General features: G+C 42.9%; 1 protein-coding gene across 2 annotated transcripts in view; it reads left to right on the top strand.

Annotated features, from left to right (window-relative positions):
* The window catches only part of Mtmr6 (Myotubularin related protein 6), an 88,634-nt gene that overhangs the window by 58,547 nt on the left and 14,571 nt on the right, over nucleotides 1-15,516 (top strand). For both annotated transcript variants that reach the window (XM_080269432.1, XM_080269433.1), the window contains exons 9-13: nucleotides 330-458; nucleotides 1,190-1,316; nucleotides 3,734-3,829; nucleotides 5,361-5,573; nucleotides 6,840-6,971. In XM_080269432.1, coding sequence (XP_080125558.1) covers nucleotides 330-458; nucleotides 1,190-1,316; nucleotides 3,734-3,829; nucleotides 5,361-5,573; nucleotides 6,840-6,971 — 697 coding nt within the window. The remainder of the gene's footprint in view (nucleotides 1-329; nucleotides 459-1,189; nucleotides 1,317-3,733; nucleotides 3,830-5,360; nucleotides 5,574-6,839; nucleotides 6,972-15,516) is intronic.

The raw sequence follows: 15,516 nt of genomic DNA, 5'->3' as shown, positions 1-15,516 counted from the left end.
GTTCTGCTGTCGGGCCCTGCTGCGGATGTCACTGATTGGATTGCGCAGTTGACCCTTGTGTGGTGTGGTGCGGTGAGGATCTGTCCGTTCTCCCCTTGGGGCTAAGATGTGAATGAATGTGTTTGAATGGATGAGCAAATGGAGAGTGTGTCGTCCTGTCTCGGCTACCTCCCTTTCCTTGGGGGAAGCAGCCTAGGTATATAGATAGATAGATATCTTGACAGTAGAGAATATATTTAGTTGCCGCAGTAACAGTAAACCTATGCACCAAGAAACATATTTATCTCATTAACTGCAAATCAAGCCTCCCTCCCGTTCACTGCACACAGATTGTCAGAGCGTACGTATTCACTGTGGGGTTACATAAACAGCCACGAGGGTGAATATCGCAACCCCCTCTACCGCAAGGACTCCACTGCTGATGTTCTACGCCTCAACCTATGTCCACAGAGTATAAGGTGAGACTGCATGTAATAGTGAAGGGAAGATATAAGGTGAGACTGCTTGTAATACTGAAGGAAAGGTTTATAATATTTAGTAAAGTATGAGTGACCCCAACTTATACCGAAGGGATGACTTGTAATATTCAGTACTGTATAAGACTGACCCTGACTTATACTGAAGGGAAGACTTAGAATATTCAGTATAAGGTGAGACTGCCCATTACACTGAAAGGAAGACTTGTTCACATGCTGATGCTGTGTCAGTCATCTTTGTCTATCAATCTGTAGCCTGACGCCCTAATCCCACAAAGGGTGGCCACAGACAAAACGCCTCCAAGTCACTCTGTCACCCACCATTTGGCTGCCCTCCCCCCAACTCACTCCCCCCTCCCTCATATACCTCTCAACTCCATCTTTGTAAGGGGTGTATTTTGGGTGACATGGAAAACTTTGTAATGCCTCTTCGGTGGTTTATCTTACAGAGCTGTTATACTTTTCTATCCTTTTGCCTGGCACTGATGCAGATTATGTCATTCTGTTAATGATGGTAGTAGAAGTTTCATCCCGAGGCTTAACCTAGGGGACTGCAGGTCATATTTCCCATTCTGCAGTCCACCATCCTCTTCTGGGTGATTCTTCTGCTTTGATGTCATATTGAAGGGGTTAATCTTCTAAAATTAAAGAATATCTGTTTCCCTCCTTTCTTTCCTCATAGGCATAAACTTTACTTCGCATTTGCTTTACAGATTCTGGCGAGGGATGTACAACCGGTTTGAGAACGGGATCCACCCAAGAGAACCCCTGGGAGACCTTTTGGCAGCCACCACGGAACACACACACTCCCTCTCTGACCAGGCTGACTTTCTTACTAAGGTATGGGGTGATGCGAGAATGAGGAGTGAAGGGCCATGAGTAACCCCATCTGCCCAAGGATGTTCTTATTGTTGCTGCTACTTGATTATATTCACTGAGTGTCCTGGTAATGAACTGGGTGAAGGCACATCAAACTTCACAGTTAGTAAAATGAGGTGAAGGAGATATGGGTTAAGGTGGCATACGGAGTTGATTCATCCAGTATGATGTTTTATTTCTCTATTTTCTTGTTGTTATTATCAGAAAATATTATTCAGCATAGGACACCGTTAGAAGTGATTGAAAGCTACATCTGCTTGAGTTTGAAAGGTCTCTTGGATGCTTAATAAAACTGTTATGTGGTAGCAATAGCTAACTAAAATAACCTACTATATAGAATGTCATGAGAGAGAAGTGGTTAAGGTGGTAAGATGGATTTAAGTACCGTACCCAGTACAAGAGTGAAATGCCATGTTATGATTGGAGATACAGGCGATGTGCTGACAAAGAAGTCTAACCACTTCACCACTGTAATGTCTCATCTTCTGTCATGGCTGCTGAGCAGAAAATTTTTCAGAAAAAATTAAGTATTCACCAGATTAATGAAGACCCCTCCAGTTAAAAAAAAAAATCCATCTGGAGGTAGCTGGAATAAACTAAGAAATGTTATCTTAGTGAAGGAAATTATTGCTTATTTGCAGTGGCCACCACGAATGAATTCTGGAATTTGGTGACAAGCAGTATAAATAGAAATAATCACATATTTACTGGTGGACGTAGGGAAGACAGAAAACTATCAGGAGTATCATTGGGTGTAGGAATTATAGAGAAGACTGGGTATCCTTATTCCCAAGTGTCATAATGTAACCAAAAGGGGCAAGATGATGGGGAATGAAAATCACCCTGTCCTCTCCCTTAGTTGCAGACAGCTATGTAGTGTGTATGGGCTGTATTCTGATTGACTGAGATTTTTTAACAACTCTTCCTTACCATTTAATTCTTCGTAATACTTTATATATATATATATATATATATATCAGAGGGGGGGGGGGGAATCCATGCACCAGATTACTGGTATCCTCTGTTCATAAAATATCTGTAACAGTTAGACTTGAACAGCAGTAGGTTGAAGTTTGGAGGGAAACAACTCTGGGGAAGCAAGTTCCAGAGAGATGCAGTTCGGGGAATGAAAGAATTCTGATAGGCAGAAATTCTGCAGTATGGCTGAGTGACATTCCAGTCATGAGCACTGCCAGATGCCCGTGTAGCACGAGGGAAGGCATGGAGAGATGGCATCATAGATGCAACTTCGTCTGAGCATTTGCTGTAGAAATACCTGTAAAATAACGCAAGGGAGGCAACATTCCTTCTTACTTGTAGGGGAGGTAGTTTATTAGTAATCTATCTATCTATATACTTAGTACTAGCAGGGTTATTAATAATTCTAACAGCTTTGTTCTGAATCTTGTCTACTTGTTTTAATGCAACCTCTCCACATCCACTCCACAACGGTGAGCAGTATTCAAGCTGAGAGCGCACATGACTTATAAATTATATCTAACTGCTCGTCAGTGAAGAAGTTACGGACTCTGTACAATAATCCAAGTTTCTTTGAGGCGGTTTTAGCAAGTGATGTAACATGAGAGGTCCAGCTAAGTATTCTCTTGTATGTTATCATTAGCAAGACTAGGAAAAATTCATCATTGGAGTTATGCTAGGTTAATATTTAGTTATATTTTAACCCTCCTCAGGTAATGTGGGGTCTGTGGGACCCCACACTATTTTTCTTAGTGTTTTTCATATATTACTATAAGGTCTTGGGATCTGGTTTTCCCTCTACCTTCCTGACTAGTAGACTAGTTTAGGGAGGTGATGGAGTCAGTTCGGGATCTGGCTCTGTTTTTGCGATAAAGGGCCTTTGGGGTCCAGTGGACCCCACTTTACCTAACCTGTGATTATTTTCCCATATATATATCTTCCATACAAATTTTTTTTTTTTTTATGATGTGTTTCTCTTACTGCTTACAGAAACATTGGCCATTACTGTACAGCATGCAATGATAGAACACTGGTGGAACATATCCGTGTTGGTATGGCAGCCACTGATTTCAGATGGTATAAAAATTGTCAATGTTTTTTCATTTTCCATAAAATATTTCGTCACTTACATTTCCATACATTTTGCACTAAATTGAAGGAAAAGGCCTACAGAAGCTGTGTAAACGCATTTGTTTCAATAAAGTTGTTGTAAGTATTTTTGGCAATTTTTTAAAGATTGGGGTCTGACAGACCCCACATTACCTAAGTAAGGATAAAATTGTAGGTTTACCTGAGAAGGGTTAAACTTTATATCTTGTGTTCTCTTCTTTGATAGTTCAGTATTTTTTGTCCTAATTTTGTTATAGGACAGCTGAGTAATACTTACCCTTTTCGTACAGCGCATCACGTGGTTGAAAGGAGAGTTGGAGAAGAAAGGTCGTAACTGCAAGAAGGCTGGACAGTGTGATAACCGCATCCTTGACAGTGCTCAGCAGGTTTGATATTCACTACACTCTTGTCACTTGAATTTGCCCTAAAATTGCCACCTCTACAACTTGAATAACGGGTTGTAACGATAGGTTAAAACTGGAATATGATGCTAGTCACAAAGAAATACTCGGGAAAGGATGTAGAGCTGTAGTATTGTCTTTTTGCCATTGAGCCACATAGGATAGCAGCAAAGGCACTAAAATCTGTGCTGAGTGATGATGAAAGAACTGTAGAAGATTCAGACCTTGTGTATACATGTTTTGCAGACATGGATTTTTTTATTTTATCCAGTGAACTCACAGTATCAGATAACATGGAAAATTAAGAGAAACAGAAGGGACTTTGCCCGTCTTTCCCATGAGTCTGGGGCAAGAGTGAAGAAGACTAGATATTTTGACCCACAGCTTCACATTTTATGATCTTGAAGTCTCAGAGATGGTTTCAGAAGAATTTTGTGCTGTACATTTATAGCTGTCTGGACATTGCTACTCCTCACCTTGCCCTAAAGTGGGAAAGGAGATTTGGGTGATAATGGTGACATTTATAGCACCTCTCCTCAGTCAGTGACCAAGTTACTGTGCTTTGGTGAGTCCTCCATTCCAACAATAGTTGTGCATACCCGGAGTGCCAGAAGATAAGCTGTCTTTTCCCATGGTGCGTTTTGATTGCTTAACCCCTTCAGTCCATTAACATGTTTTTTATTTGTGCTGCCACCAGATGATCACCAGTATATGCAACTTGGGACAGACCTCTAGCAATGAAGGGTGTGTGTGTGTGTGTGTGCATGGCACATGTATACATAACTTCCCCAGTTCAGAAAGTCTCATCAAAGTTGAATAGGATAGCCTAGCAGTAGCAGCAATGGAATAGACAAGATGCCATTGGAGTGAGGGATTGAAGACTAATCATGGTTTACTGGCATGATAAAAACCTATCATTCAGGATTCTTTATAATATGACCCTTTCTTTTCCCTGTAATACTTGTGACAAGTTGTAGGACATAAGCTAGAAAGTTGTTGGGGATGGGAACTGTGTGTATCTTCGTATCTTTGCATGCTTTTTATAAGTTTGCAATTTGTTTCACAACTTGGATGCATATAAATTGCCATTTATTTATGAGTTCCTTGTGCTACAGTAAAGTGTTCTGGTCAGTTTTCTGCTCCAACCACAAATAGAAAGTTACAATTTGTACAGTTAACAGCTTTGGCCAGTTATTTTTTATATTTTTAGTATATTCAGTTGATTATTAACCTGTTCACTACAAGTATCCCTCCCCTGCATTGAATAAAATGTCTGATTGCAGCCAGAGCAGAACGTTTTGGTAGGCCAGTCTGAAGGAATTTTTATTCTCAATATATTTGCTATGTATAAAACTTCTCTACATATGAAATTTCATCAGACTTCCTACTCTGCAGGAAATTTTATTTGTATTTTATATACATTAAACTTTATTTATGTCTGTTGTATGGATGAAATTTTCTCCAACTTTTCCCCTCTGCATATGGACCCTGCTCTAACTGCATTTATTTTCCACAGAATGGTGAGAATGAGAGTCCCGAGGAAGATGGTGAAGGAAAGGGTGGTGTGTGCGTGCTTGGCGTGCGTGAAATTGAGGAGTCCCTGGTGTCTGTTGGAGCACTTACTCTGGGCGAGGAGGGAGAGACGGTGGACGGGGAGGTGGTCAAAGTTGCTCCAGATGCAACCTTCATTAATCCATCACACCTCATCCATGGTGGCAGGAAGCTGTCTGTATGTACCGCTGTATACCAGTCTCTCTCTTTCTAACTTTTCCTAAAATTGCTATCTCCCATTTGAAAACTAAATTGGAAGGATAGATTAACACTAGAATACGAATGCTGGTCATGAAGTGTTTGGGAAAGGATTTAGTGCTGTAGCTTTGTCTTTTTTTCTGTCTGAGGTATGTGAAATAAGCTGTAGAAGAAGGAAAATCTACACCAGGTTAGTGAACTATAGTGTCAATATTCATACACATGAAAACTCAGTGTTAAGTAGATCTAGACTCATGAAAATTGCAGCTAACAGAAAGATCACATAATTATTTTATTGCATTGTGTACAATTGATTTGTCATTTTTATAATAATTATCTATTTTTAGTCTGTTAAGTTTATATTCTGCTGTTAGTCTTGAAAGTGTATGTGGCAGTGGAAAGGAACACAGTGGCACGAGTATATCCAGACAGAAGAACTGCCCAGTAATAGTCTCCCAAAATGGAGGTGATGGATTGCAGAAGGGAAATTTCACCTGCAGTCTGTCAGGGTCGTGTCCTAAATAACCTGGCAGCAACAACAAAAAAAGAAGCTGATAATGCTTGCATAGAGTTTGAAATCCAACGTTCGTAGATTTGGAGTTTATTAAAGTTTTCCAGAAACCCTTGTTTAAACAGGGTAGTTGAGTATTATGACTTGCAGTATATTATTTCATAACTACTTCAAATGAACACAGCTTACATTGTTCACTTTCATGCTTTGCTTTTCCTGCTTTAGCAACCTGTCAATTTCAGTTATTGGTGGGAAATGTTCATATAGAACAATACAAAGTTGTCACTGTAGTAAATGTATTTGTTTTATCAAGTTTACTCACTGCTGTAACACATTATGTGTGTTAATTTTATTTTCAGAAGATAGGTATGCAATCTCCCAGCATATTATCATGATCATGATAGGGTACACCAATTTATAAACAATTTTGGCTGTGGTTGGTCCACATTGGTATTTTGTTCAGGTTAACCCCACAAGGTTTTATTATTATTTTTTTTTTTTTTAACGTTTTTTCATGTTAATATGAAAATTTTTCTCAGGCCTCAAGCAAGATAATTTTGTTTCAAGTTAAGAGAGATTTTTAAATTCAAGACACTTAGAGAAAGCTCTGTTTCAGCCTTTCAGTTATTAAAAAAAAATATATATCGTCTAGAGGTTCAAAGAATTTTAAAAAAGTATAAAATAAAATAAATGCATCCTTGTAACAAGGGGGTTCATCTGGTGCCGTCTCCACAGACTCCCCAGCCATGTTACCAGTCCAAGACGTGTGTGTCTCCAGAGGTGGCGTCGGTGGCCCTTGACTGGCGCTCGTTCAGAAATGTGCGGGAGTGTTCCTGTACTACTCCCTTCGACCACTTTAGCCGCAAGGTAAGACGATAACAGCTACTACCACTTACTCCCCCCCCCCCTCTCTCTTTGTCTCTCTTACACGCACAGCCCCCTCCCCCACTCTCTCTCTCTCTCACACACACACACAGCCTCTTTCCCCATCTCTCTCTCTCTCTCTCTCACATACACACACACAGCCCCTTTCCCCATCTCAACCTCTCTCTCTCTTTCACAGTTCCTTTCCCCATCTCTCAACCTCTTCCATCCCCCCCCCTGCACTCAGCTACTACCCCTTGCTCCCCCCCCCCTCTCACACACACACACAGCCCCTTTCCCCATCTCTCTCTCTCTCAGTTCCTTTCCTCATCTCTCAACCCCCTCCACCTCTCTCTCTCTCCCTCCCTCCCCAAACCCCGTTTTTCCTCAACCCGTCTCCCCATCTGAACCCCCTCTCTCAAACCCCCCCTTTTCCTCTCAATCCCCTCCCCCCCCTCTCTCTCAAAACTTCCTTTTTCATCTCAATCCCCTCCCCCCCTCTCTCTCTCAAAACCCCTTTTGTCTCAATCCCCCCCCCCCATCTCTCTCTCTCTCTCTCTCTCTCTCTCTCTCCAAACACACACACACAGCTCCTTTCCCCATCTCTCAACTCCCTCCACCTCCCCCTCTCTCCAAACCCCCCTTCTCTCCCCATCTCAACCCTCTCTCTCAAAACACCCCTTTTCTTCTCAACCTCCTTCCCCCCCCTCTCTCTCTCTCCCCCCATCTCAAACCTCTCTCTCTCCACCCCCCCAACATGCCTTCTACCACCTTTCTCTCTCTCACAACCTTCTTACCTCCCTGCTCTCTCTCTCTCTCACACAGCCTTCTTATCTCCCGTCCTCCCTCTTAAACCACCCTTTCTCTCTCCCCCCCAACACCCCTTCTACCACCTCTCTTTCTCTCTGTCTCCCCCCCCCCCCAACACCCCTTCTACCACCTTTCTCTCTCTCTCTCTCTATCTCAAAACCCCCCTTCCCCCTCCCTCTGAGCAGCCAATATACCCCGCCCCCTCTCTCTATATATATACTTGCCGAAAAATGAGTTGCTAATAGGTCCTTGGAAGCCTCCTTAACTGCACATACAAAAACTGTTGTGTAAACTGGAAAGTGAGGGCTAAAGGTCAGTAGTTTTTTTAATACATTTTATTTCAGTATACATGAATGCAGTTTTAAACAATATTTCTTATAAGTAATAGTATACAGTTAGGTATTATATATCTTGGAAAAACAAAGATGCATACTGTCATAGAGCTTGGAAACATTGTTTAGGAAGAGGCTTAAAGACACTTTTAGTACAACATAGGCATTAAAAAGGGTAAGTCCAAGAATCATCTGAATTTCATATAGCTGAGGAGAAGGTGCAATGAACATATCCAGTTCCCTTGCTCAACAATCAAACCTTCCTCCAAGTCTCACTTTGTTTTTAACTCTCAAAACAAGCATTCGAATGATTAATTTGACCAAGTTTATTCAGGTATTTGCTAATCTGTTTAACATTTCTGTTGCCTTGTGTCTCCAGTACCTTGCTGCAACAGCAAGCTATGCATGGTTCTTGTCAATTTAGTTGGTTTTGGAATGTGCTTTTATGGAAGTTAGTGGTTTTGTGCCTTTTCCCCTGAATTGTACCTCATGGTACAGGAGCAGAGTTGATATAATTTTTACGTTTTATGTGATAACTTAGGTGGCCACCAGATTTTTTCGTGTCTATTTTTCTCCACATGCAGCAAACAGTATTATTACTCACTCATGGTAACACAGACCTGAGTCTACTGTAACTGTGTCGTTGTCTACTGGATGGAGATGTCCCCTCCTGCTCAGTATGGGTTGTAAAAGGGTGCCTACGGCTCAGTGGATCCTTCCTTGGTCAGCTCTTTTTACATTTGCCCTGAAAAGAGACCCAGGGGTGTACAGGGGAACAGATAATTAGGGGCAGGAGGCCTGTTTCTGGTGAACTCCCCTCAGTGATAAATTGAGCTTGGTCCACCGACGTCTCCTTTGTCAATTGCTTGTTTGTTCCAGCACCTATTCTTGGTCCCCTGCCTAGATCATCTACAGCCAACGGTCTTCACCATAAGGGACCAAACCATTGCATGGACCAATTCTCCCAAGGCTGGCATTGGACCTGATGACTTGCTTTGTGGTCTTGGTAGGCTAGCTGCCAAGGGGCAGCAGAGAGCGCTGCCTTCCCTTGCACTGTTATTCCCATGGACTCCTACCATCTCAGGCAACCTGTTGCACTTCTGCTGGAAATCCCCTCCCATGGTGTCAGCTGTTGTCTATGCCCCTGGTGCCTTCACGTGCCTGAATCGAAGACTTCCTATATGGCTGGCAAACAGCATACAACATTCCAACGAGACAACAAGTATCCTACCCATCGTCTACTCAAGTCCCCACCGAAAAGGAGCTGCAGTGGTGGTGAGGCTTGAGGTGTGTTCAGTGCCTGCTATCTTGGTTGCTTGGCTGCTGCAGTAAGATTGATGTTCATTGATCTCATGAACAAGGTGTTCCACCCTTGTAAGTGGGTCTTCTGGTGGTCATGATTTCACCTGCCACAGCTATCTTAAGGCAGGAATGTTGCTCCCCCAGCCTGTGGGTGTTCTTTCAAAAGATTCTCCCACACACAAAGGGGGTTCTTATTAGTGCCAGGGATGCTAATGAAAGCATACACATATGTGTCATCAAAGATTTGATCTACAAAGAAGTGTTGGTCATCCATCATGCAACCTCTGAACCAGACCTCAGGAAGTTTTTAATAAATTTTTTATTTTATTTTATTTTTAAAAATGAGTTCCTTTGGTACATAAAGGAGGACGTTCTGCAGGAGCTGGCAGGCCAGGGGGTAGTGAAAGTTAAAAGGATATCTTTTGGTACATAAAGGAGGACGTTCTGGAGGTGCTGGCAGGCCACGGGGTAGTAAATTTAAAAGGATATCTTTGGGAGGACGTTCTGGAGGTGCTGGCAGGCCAGGGATTAATGAAAGTTAAAAGAATAAAGAACCTAAATAGGATCTGGACAGATTTACCGTCTCTGGTTTTTATATTTGGTCAGCTGATGTTGCTCGATGTCCTCGAGGCAGCTTACAACCATGTTTGGGTCAAGACCGACATGCCAGGGGCAAGCACGATCTTTGATATTGATGTTTGGTCAGCTGATGTTGCCCCGTGTCCTTGAGGCAGCTTACTACCATGTTCGGGTTGAGACCGACGTGCCAGAGCCAAGGAAGTGTTTCTCTTTCCAGTGGCTTGGGTGGGTCAGCCTGTCCAGTTGTCAAAAATTGCCGGGCCACCCACAAGTGCATGTTGGCTGTGTTGATTGTCACGGTGAGACTGACTGCCCATTCCCCCACCCTCTTGTGTGAATAGCAATGGTGCTGATCCAGTTTCAACAACCCTGTGTGGCTAGTACAAATTTGAGAATGAGGTTCTATCAGTCTTTAACTTGTGAGCTTCTTTCATTTGCAGTCAAAGGACAGGGTTAAGGGGCAGCTTCTCTGTCCCAGTGTCACCTCTGCTTCAGGTCTGTCACGTGAACAAGAATTCCAGTATTGCAGTAGAACAGATCACATAGCTCCACTTGCCTCTCAAAGCACGTGTTTGCCACAAGGCATCCTGGACAGGGGGAGCCTCTGTGGCAGCAACAGCAGGGGTGTCACCTCCACGGGCAGATCACTTGTGAGTGGGGCTGCCTCCCCGTGTCCCTGAACACGGCCTGAATACTGCATCCACTGCTAGGGCAGGGACAGCTACAGCTGGTTGCATACTGCCAATTCATGCAACCTCCAAGTTGACAGAGCTGACAAGGTTCTGTCTCATCACAGAAACGAGGTTATCCATGTTAGGGCTACCAAGCGTAGATTGGCTGCACCACCGTCAGTCACCCATGCTTCACCACCTTGTGTTGAGAGGTGGCAGCTGGTTGTGTGTGAGATGAAGCAGCACCAGCATGTTGCTGTTGCACCCCTCAGCTGCCAAAAAGCCAGCTGTTGGGTCCTGTAGTTCACCATCAGGGTGTTTCACTGAATGAAGAATGGGGCTGCCTCAAACCCAATGCCAGTACGTTCCCGTTCCTGCGGCAGAATTGTAGATGGCCAAGGGATAACTGGGAAGAGCTTCAACCTCTCTTAGCCGAGACCCATACATTTTGTGTTTGTCTGCAGGAGACTTTGTTGGAGGATTGGACATTTTCCCCACTTGGGATATGCTGGTATATTCGCTCCCTCACACCCTGCAGGTGGTCATCAGGGCAGGTGTGCCATCTTCCCACCACTTTTCTTTCTCTCCTCGAGAAAGTGGCAGTTCAGCTGCACCTGGGGAGGAAATGCACAGTGCATAATGTGCAAAGTGCAGCCAAATACCATTGCCCTTTGAGATGATTTTGGTGGATTGGTTTGCCAGCTGCTCATTCTCCTTGGGGATTTGAACAAATTGCATCCATTCTTGGGGGATGCGATAATTTACTCATGTATCCAAACCAAGAAGGGAAAGTTGCTGGTGTCAGTGGTGGAGAATGGGAACTTGGTGTCCTCAACAGAGTGAGTCTTGCATACTTACAAGTACAGGCTGGCACCCTTTTAGGTATGACCTTACCCCATCATCACTATGACTGCACTGGATTTTGTGAGGGATATATTACCACTACCCAGGTTTACTGTACCTCCACATCATGGGTTCCTCACTGAGTTCTGGATTGGGAACTATTTTGAGACCTAGGTGTACTTCATCAGTCACAGGTGGATTGTTTTGTAAGCTGTACTGTGTTTCACCTCTCTACTCATAACCATACAGATGTCAGGGTAGTTCCCAGAATGACAGCCTCCTCTCCTTGTAGACTTGTACTGCAGTGGAAGGGCAAGTGTGAAATGCCTGCAAGACCTACAGAGCAATATACTCTCATTGCTGTGCATACAGGCAGAGCCAGTTTCACTCCTCTAATCATGTACAAGTGCTGAGAATCAGTGAGACTTCTGCAAAGTTGCTACTGCTTTTGCTAAATATTTCTATTCTGTTTCCGGGAGGGCTCCTTCAGCGCTACATTTTGCTGATCGTCTGCATCAATGTTGGGCAGGGGAGAAATAAGAACAGCCCTTGCTTCCTGCAAGGATAAGACAGGACATGATGATAGTCCGCATGCCATGATTCGACATGTAGGGGATGAGTCCTTGGCTTTTCTATTGACCTTGATCAACAGGCTGTGGGAGGAGGGGGTGATGCCAGCTAGCTGGCAGCTGACCATAATCCTCCCGATCTTTAAGTCAGGGAACGGCCAGCCCTTTCTGTGTGATTTCCTCCTAACCTCTCTGATGTCTGACATTTGCAGATTGTTGGTGATGGTGAATGTACGCCTTGTTTGACTGTTAGAGAAGGAGGTTTACTTTAACCGTCTGACCGCAACCTAGCATTTCTCGGTCATTTCCCTTGACACAGCCCAAGTCCCCTCAAAAATGAAACTGCTAATTATAAGCTTTGTTGCTACTTATCCAGTGGGAAATGACCATGAAGTTTCCGTTTTATAGTGTGATGCACCTTTGTACGAGAAAACTGTCATTTTCTGTGAAAAAATATGAAATAATTTTTGCTATTATCAAATTTTGCATCTCTAGTGACTTGCACACACTTTGCTAAAATACATTTTAGAAGCATGATCATTCCTGAGAACCAACTTACCTTTCATTGTGTAGTAAGACCCATTATGAGGTACGTTAGTCATAACCCTCACCATCATTTGGATTCATCTTGGGTGAAACAAAATGTGATAATCAGTCTGTTTTTAGTTGGGCAACCATGTGAATAACATGAACACTTATATGTTTTTTTTGTATGCCTTTTTAGTGTGGTACTCCCCAAAACAAGGTACTATACACAGTGGAGGGTTACCTGGATAGTTTTTTGTCGGCTGCTGACTGTAGTCGCCTGACGCATCATGAAGAATAATTAGTAAGGTGACCACAGTCGCCTCATGTGGCCAGAGGGTTGATATCCATCGTGTGGAGGACAAGATCCACTTCTTACTTGCCTTGAGTTGTTCACTTAGAGGCACTGCTTGATGTTGTGGCAGTTAACCCGTGGATTGCGAGCCACAGCTCAGGCTGGGTAGCCTTGTGTTGCAAATCACAGCTCAGGCTGTGCTGGCTGTACATCACCAGAAACAACTCGACCCCTACGCAAACTTATGCATGACGCTACATAAAGATGGAGAGAGATTTTTTTCCTTTTCACTATATGATGCCCTGGACGTTTATCTTCAAGTTTATATATATATATATATATATATATATTTTTTCAACTACTCCCATATGTAAAGTTATGCATGGCCCAACGCAAAGACGGAGAGAGAGAGAGAGAGAGAGAATTTTTCTTTTCACCAGATGATGCCCTGGATGTTAAAAAAAAAAAAAATGCACACCTTGGCATGGGATTAAAAAAGGTTTTTGCACAATCCATTGGTTAATTCAGTCTCCATTGTTATCATAGTCTTTGGGGTCACTTACTCGTTTCTTTTCAGAACTTTCTGGGAAGTTTCTGACATTATTTGATGTCGCAATTAATGGTATAGTGGAGGTCAACCAGGAGTGACGTGCTTCCTCTCGGTAAATGACATCCTCGTCTTTAATACTGGTAGCACAGCACCAAGTGGAACTTACTGTGGATTGGGCTTTTACGTAGGCTTAGAAGCACGGTTTTAGATTTTCCCCCTATCTAGGACAGCGCAGTGCAATTCTACAGATACACGAGGTGCATCTGATTCAGATTTTCTTTTAAATGGCCAGATGATTGGCTTATGAGGAGGTGAGGCATTTTAGCCCATTTAACTGTGGTCATAGTTGGGGTCCCACATTTCAAGCTGATTACGACTTCCTTCCTGAAAGTTTTGAATGTTTTAAAATTTCTGGTTCATAGTAGTTAGAGTGCTGGTAGATTTACTATTCTCCAACAAGGTTTGTTGTTGTCCAAGGTGGAGTATAGTTGTGAGGTGTACTTCTCAGCTATCTCTGGCCAGTTACATGTCTTGGACCATGTACATCACCATGCAAGTCTTCATTGGCTACAGGGGCATTTTGCACCTCCCTCATCCCAAGCCTTCTGTTGGATTGGGGTTTGAAGTTATGGCATAGGTCCCCACATAGAGATGGACTAGTACAGAGTCTAGAGGCCTCCAGAGACACAAATACTATACTGTACTTGACTGTCTATTTCTGCTCAGCTCCCATGTTATGACTTCCGTCTGCAATTTCCTTACTTTAGTTATAGGGCAAACAAAGTCAGTACTGACCTCAGCCTCCTGCTTACTTATACTCTAAGCTTGGGTATGGGGACATCCACCCTGGGTGTTACCTGAGGTCAGAGTTTGTCAGTAAGTCGTGACCCTTAAGGCTGTGGCATCAAATGTAATATGCACCAGTTTTTAGCTCATGCTGACCTCCATCCTGAGTCTGTCTCAGCTTTTACTCAGTCTGATGCTGGCAAAGGAGTTGGCATTGTCTTCCCTGATTTTAGCTGAAGTGGATCTAGTGCAGTAAATCGGCAAGCTAAATCGGATTCATATCAGTAATGGAAGGGAAAAATTGTGATAATCGAAATCGGCTGAGAAGCGATGAAAATATGTTTGTTTTACTCAATGATCGTAGACTCCATTACTTATTCCTCCACCATTTTAGGTGTAAACTAATGCTGTCTCGATGATTATTTTTCAATGATATGGTCTTCTTCCGGATTCTGTTGACTGTCTTCAGTGGTAAAATGCATTAAGTAAAACGTATGGAATGTATAGACTATAATATATCACTATGGTTAGAATGAAGCTCAGCACCAGTACCTAGACAGCCGTCTTTTGTCAAGGAGCTGTGGCAGACAGGTAGGAACCTGCAAATCACACACACACACATACTGGCAGTCTCTCATGTAGGCTTAATGTTCACTGATGATGGTATGATGTAGGCTTAATGTTCACTTACTATGGTACAAGAGCTGTAAGCGGAAATCCAGATTTTCTTTTTTTTTTCTATTAATCTTCAGTAAACTGTATACCTGTAGAATGAAATTACGTACACTACTTAATTATCGCTGCCTTTGAGTTTAAGGAAGTTAGTGCTAAATTTGGTCATTATTTGCAGATCTGATTTTGTTTAAAAAAAATTTCTGCTACCTATATATATATATATATATATATATATATATATATATGAGTTATTTTAGAGGAGCATGTGGAGTCACATGGAGAGACAGACTGACAAATGAGGAAGTGAAGGAGCGTTGTGGTGTGGATGTGATAGGAAGCGTTAGGAGAAACACATTGAGATGGTTTGGCCATGTGGAGAGGATGGAGAGTGAAAGACTGACAATGAGAGTGTATGTGAGTGAGGTGGAGGGGGGGGAGAGGGAAGGGGAGGCCAAGGATGAGATGGAGGGATGGAGTGGAGAGGTATATGAGAGAGGGGGGTGTGAATTGGGAGCAGGGCAGTGAAATGGTGGGGGACAGGGTGACGTGGAGACAATTGTTTGTGGCCATGCCTTACAGGATTAAGGCGTCTGTCAATAGATAGATAAATA

The sequence above is a fragment of the Coenobita brevimanus genome, chromosome 33 (genome assembly GCF_032717465.1).
Source record: "Coenobita brevimanus isolate Jiangsu-jjx chromosome 33, ASM3271746v2, whole genome shotgun sequence".
Taxonomy (NCBI): domain Eukaryota; kingdom Metazoa; phylum Arthropoda; class Malacostraca; order Decapoda; family Coenobitidae; genus Coenobita; species Coenobita brevimanus.
The sequence above is the reverse complement of the archived record's forward strand: the minus strand, read 5'-3'. Positions and strand labels throughout refer to the sequence as shown.